Source organism: Theobroma umbraticum, unplaced genomic scaffold (assembly GCF_002168275.2).
Source record: "Theobroma umbraticum cultivar Fairchild unplaced genomic scaffold, ASM216827v3 scaffold_55.0, whole genome shotgun sequence".
Lineage (NCBI taxonomy): Eukaryota > Viridiplantae > Streptophyta > Magnoliopsida > Malvales > Malvaceae > Theobroma > Theobroma umbraticum.
The window spans coordinates 2,728,445-2,733,603 of NW_018397270.1; the positions used below are offsets into that span (position 1 = coordinate 2,728,445).

Sequence of the window (5,159 nt, forward strand, 5' to 3'; positions counted from 1 at the left end):
TTGACTCTCTAATATTTAGGTGATTATGATGCATTGTTAGATGTCGTTCATGATCTATAAATAAAAATAAATTATTAAATTCATATTTGATTATGATTTATATTTATTACCAATATTGAGATTAATTGGCTAGCACAAGAAAAATCTTATCTTTGAGTAGGTCTTATTCTATCAATGTGTGGATTACTATTATAACAGATCTATTTTGTTTTAGAAATAAAATTCGCTAGCACAAGAAAAATCTTATCTTTGAGTAAGTCTTATTCTATCAATGTGTGGATTACTATTAGAGGCCAAACATTTGATTGGATGAAGATTTGACAAATCTTAAAGGTAAAGAAGCAAAGATTTCGGTTACAGGATTTCAAACTAACTTAAATTTTTTTTTCAAGTTTTTTGTGTCATTACAAGTCTTATTAGATTTAATTGGCTCTTAATTACGATATTTAGAGTAAGGAATGTAATACTTAAAATTATTAATATTCATAATTAATTTAGAAATTACATAAAAAATATAAACATTGATCTTATGATATTCAACTATTTCTTTGATTAAATGCATGTTTTTGTTTTCACTGCATTTTGTTTTTAATTTCATATTTAAGCATAAAGTCGAATTTCAATAATACGGATAGCACCACTCGAAATAAGTGACATAGTTCACAAGTTATTTTCACTTTAAAATATTTTTAAAAGTTTGACGCTCAAATATTGAGATAGTGTCTTTCTCTCAACTTTTTTCTGAATTACAAATATTTCTTTCTCTTTCTCTGTTCTCTTGTACCGCTTCTCCCTCTCAACTTTATGTTGTTTTCACTATTCTTTATATGGCATTTTGCTGTAAAACAGCTCTTAAAACGAATAAGTAGTAATCAAAATCATGTGTGACAACTAGTAACCACTTAATGATTTTCAACATTGTCTCTAGTTATTTTCCAAAGACCGTCCTTCTGAAAATGAAAAAGAATTGCTGACTACTAAAGATTCTACGTTTCTAATATTTCTACAAGCACATAATCAAAATTTTTTGAAAAAAAAAAAAGAAAAAAGTAACGGATAAAAAAGGGAAAATATTCTTCCGCACTAAAATCTGGTTGAAATTTTATACATGAAAAATGGGAAAGGAGCAAAAAGTTATTAGTCAGAGTCCTCTGTCCGGCGAGAAGCTGAAAGATCTTCCCTCATGTGTATGGTTGATTGTTGAACTGACCTTACCAATGCCTGCACCACCTCAGATATTGGAGGCCGAAGCTTTGGGTCCGACTAGACAAAGATACCGAAAAACAGAAGATGTTAGAATTTTTTTTTAATATGATAAATCAATATCAGTAACATTCTAGGATATTTTGTTGATTGCAACATTGTTGTTCGGCTACAGGAATTCGCTCTCACCTGCACACAGAGGGCGATAATATCAGCAAACGGAGGGAGAGACTTGAGAGGATACAGTCCCCTCAAGGCTGGATCAACCATTCTTGCCAGTGCATCTATGTCATATAGCTTAGGACTGGCCCATTTCACCAAGCACTCTTCTGATTTTGGTCTTTTACTGAAAAGAAAAGCGATAGAATTAACTCAGATGCAAAAATTCTGTATATATAGCCAATGATGAGGGATGGGGCGAGTGATTTAGGCTCACCTGTCCAGAGGCATCCGACCAGTCAATAGTTCTAACATGACCACTCCAATACTGTAAACATCACTCTTTAGTGTGTAGGCTGCAGGCGTTGTACATTCTGGAGCATTGTATCCTACTCCGAGGTTTTGGCTTGTACGCTGAAAAGGATTGTAAGGAAAACCTTATCTCTTGTTTCGGAGCAAATATCAAATGCAAGAAGCTACTACCATTCTCTTTAAACGATGGTGTTTATTGATGTTTTACTATTGCAGAAATGGCTTCCATACATGCCAATAACAAGAACCTCTACATTTCCTCTATTAACAACAACTGCATACATTTGCATGCATCACTCATATATCTACTTCTTTGGCACCAAAAAGAATATAGTTTTCTATACTTTCTTTTATCATTTCTTTGCTCATAGAAAAAAATTTTATGGCTACTTGTCAAAATATGGCTACTTATCAGGAAGGGAAATGAATAATAACTGAAATTTGCTAAGCATGTCAGATTGTTGTTGTATCTGGTCATCAGCAGGCCTATTTTGAATTCATGTAGTGAAAATTAAGATTGCGTTCCAGGGACCATGTGTAATGAAGTCGTATCAGAAATCTGAGCAACTCTCTCTAAATTTTGAGTGAACGACATATATATCTCTAACCAAATAGAAAAAGGCGATCTATTAGATGTCAAGAAAAATACTAACCTGATGAAAGTTTGCCATACCATAGTCAGATAAATGAGGATTGAGTTCAAGATCAAGCAAAATATTAGATGACTTGATGTTCTTATGAACTATAGGCGGAGAGCAAGAATCATGGAGATACCTGAACAAAGCAATGTTCACCAATGGATTAATAATTTAGAGGAAAAGACCAGCAAAGCTTCTAAATATTGTATCATCACTCACTAGGAAGGTAAAAACTTTGGCAGGACAATTATAGAAGGTAGAAAAACATGGTGTCACTACAATCACTGTAAATATTACACTCAGCTAATTTATGATGCAATTTAGACTCAATAAAGGGCAAATATAACATATACAGATTAAGTATTCAAGTTAGCTTTGAAAACAGCAAGTTGAAGTGTACACTGATCGTATGTGCTAAAATATGTTGTATAAAAGTTCAAAAATTTTTGTAAATTCATCACATATGCTGTATATAAGTTAGATTCATTTATATTATAAACTCTGCTCATCAAATTACATAAAGTGAGAAATGGAATTCAAGCCATCGGCTGCAGAACCACCTTAAAGCAGCTAAAGATAACATCTGTAAAAGCTTGTTTTGATGTCCTTCTAAATCAACTCAATTCTCTTGTTTATATTTTTAGAGCTTGAACTTTTTTTGTTGTTTTCAGTTTGAGCTGGCTTGTGTTTTGGCTTTCTGGTTGAAAAGGCGCAGCTATGTACTGATTGAGACATGCCAAGTAGCACAAATATTTTAGAGTTCAAAAGAAGGGCACAGGACGAGCAACTGCAACTAGGCTACTGCCATTCCCATATGCTGTTAAAAATATAGATTGTTTTTATAGTGTAACTGCCAAGTTATGCATGAATGTAACCATCTACTACAGTGACATTACAGATTCAAAATTCCCGGGGGATTTGATTATTGTTCAATGTAATCAACAGCGTAAAGAAGGAAAAGATGATAACCTATTATTTAAAACAAAAGAATGTATTTACTTACTCAACAGCCCTAGCTGCACCTAAAGCAATTCTGATTCTGGTATTCCAAGTCAGTGGTTTGCTAAAATCATCTGACACATGTAGGAACTCATGGAGTGAGCCATTCCTGAAATAGTCATACACTAACATGTTATGTCCCTGTTCGGAACAATAGCCAACAAGTTCAGCAATGTTTGGATGGTGAAGCTTTGAGATGTTTGTAACAATTTCCGAAAATCCCTCTGGCCTCTTTCCTTGAAATAGTGAGGACTCTATCTTTTTCACTGCTAAAACCTGATAAACATATATATACAGGAGTAAATGGGATGGAATCTTAACATGCAGTTAAAAAGAAATGAAGAACAAAAGAGAGAAAAATATATGCTAACAAAGGGATGTAGTCCAGGCGTCTACCTTTCCATCTGGATATTTTGCCTTATAAACACGTCCAATGGTACCCTCACCCAGAAGGCGACCTGATGCAAAATTACCAGTAGCATTCTGCAAATCTGCCAAAGAATAAGGTACAGCATGAACAGAGGTGCTTCTTCTGCCTTTCAGACGGCTTGCAAACTCATTTGCACTGAAGGAAACACGACCAGAAACTGAACGCTTAAGGCCCATTGATGGAGATTTTTGCAAAGACTTCATATCTATGGCAACACTTGAATCCATTGACTTAAATTCTGACACCAGTACACATCATATAATCAGTACAATTTGTCACATGAAAACTATTATTAATTAGTTATCAAGCAAACGAAAGATGGTAAAAAGGCCAAAAATGACACGAAGTAACCAGCCAACATCAATCTAAAACATATAAACCCTATGCATTGCAGAAATCTTGGAGTGGCATTTAACATCTGCTGGAATGCTTGGCAAACCAATTTTTGCAATTTCAACCTCAGAGCTTGTAGCAAAAGTAACTTGCTAAAAGAAACTGAATAACTAATACACACACACACCTCTTTCATGGGATGTATAGGAGAAAAATAACATACTGCAACAAATTTAAACATGCAAAAAGCAAGGTTCAAAACAGTTAGAAAGGCAACTCTACTTATGATTGTGACATGCAGAAACCACAAACAAATGGATACCTTTAGGGTCTTTTAAAATGCCAACATATGATTCAGGGCTTAACTCCCGTGATTGAAGGGGAGTAAATCCTTTACGCCCACTGATCATTTCTTCATCAATAAAATGCGAGGATGGAGGAGGTGACCTCTTTGAGAATACAGCAACAAGAAGAGAAAGCACCACGAGGACACCTAAACATGATACAGCTATAATTACTGCATTCACAACAGACTTCTCCACACCGTTACTTTCCTTCTCTTCTCCATTAGAATGACTGTGGTGTACCCCAGGGGGTGGAGGGGGAGCTGGCCTAGATGACCAAGAATTTCCTCCAGTTCTTGAAAAGAGATGATTGCAAAGTCAGGAAACAACTTTTAGGGCACTGCAAGAATAAGCAAAGAAAATTTTGTAGCATACTTACTCTAGGTTGTCAATGTCCTTCAACTCATTAGGAATCCATCCAGTAAATTTGTTGTTTTCAACATTCCTGCCAGCAAAAGTGTAGATATTGTAAGGTCTCTCAGGTTTTCATCAGCCTCAATGTGAGAAAAAGAAGAATTGAAAACCATCATTTTCAACAAATTTGATCTTCTGGTTACATACAGATCATTTAGGGGAAGGTCAGCAAGGACATTAATTGAACCAGTGAATTGGTTGTCTTGCAGATGCCTGTAAAAGAGAAAACAAAGGTAAGCAACAAAGCACTTTAAAGAGAAAAGAATTAAAAAAAGAAGAAGAAAATGTAAGCTTTTTTGCCACGTACAAAGTGCTTATACTTGAAAG

The 5,159-nt window shown here is 34.8% G+C and overlaps 1 protein-coding gene across 1 annotated transcript in view; it reads right to left on the minus strand.

Moving 5' to 3' along the window:
* Nucleotides 1–1,137: 1,137 nt before the first annotated feature.
* Nucleotides 1,138–5,159, minus strand: part of LOC110426244 (protein STRUBBELIG-RECEPTOR FAMILY 5-like) — a 6,799-nt gene continuing 2,777 nt past the window's right edge. Inside the window, exons 7-16 of the mRNA XM_021441420.2 lie at nucleotides 5,140–5,159; nucleotides 4,980–5,045; nucleotides 4,798–4,863; nucleotides 4,397–4,713; nucleotides 3,708–3,979; nucleotides 3,316–3,587; nucleotides 2,328–2,448; nucleotides 1,640–1,776; nucleotides 1,393–1,549; nucleotides 1,138–1,263 (exon numbers count right to left, since the gene is read on the minus strand). The exon at nucleotides 5,140–5,159 is cut by the window's right edge and continues 52 nt beyond it. Of these exons, the coding sequence (XP_021297095.1) occupies nucleotides 1,138–1,263; nucleotides 1,393–1,549; nucleotides 1,640–1,776; nucleotides 2,328–2,448; nucleotides 3,316–3,587; nucleotides 3,708–3,979; nucleotides 4,397–4,713; nucleotides 4,798–4,863; nucleotides 4,980–5,045; nucleotides 5,140–5,159 (1,554 nt within the window). The remainder of the gene's footprint in view (nucleotides 1,264–1,392; nucleotides 1,550–1,639; nucleotides 1,777–2,327; nucleotides 2,449–3,315; nucleotides 3,588–3,707; nucleotides 3,980–4,396; nucleotides 4,714–4,797; nucleotides 4,864–4,979; nucleotides 5,046–5,139) is intronic.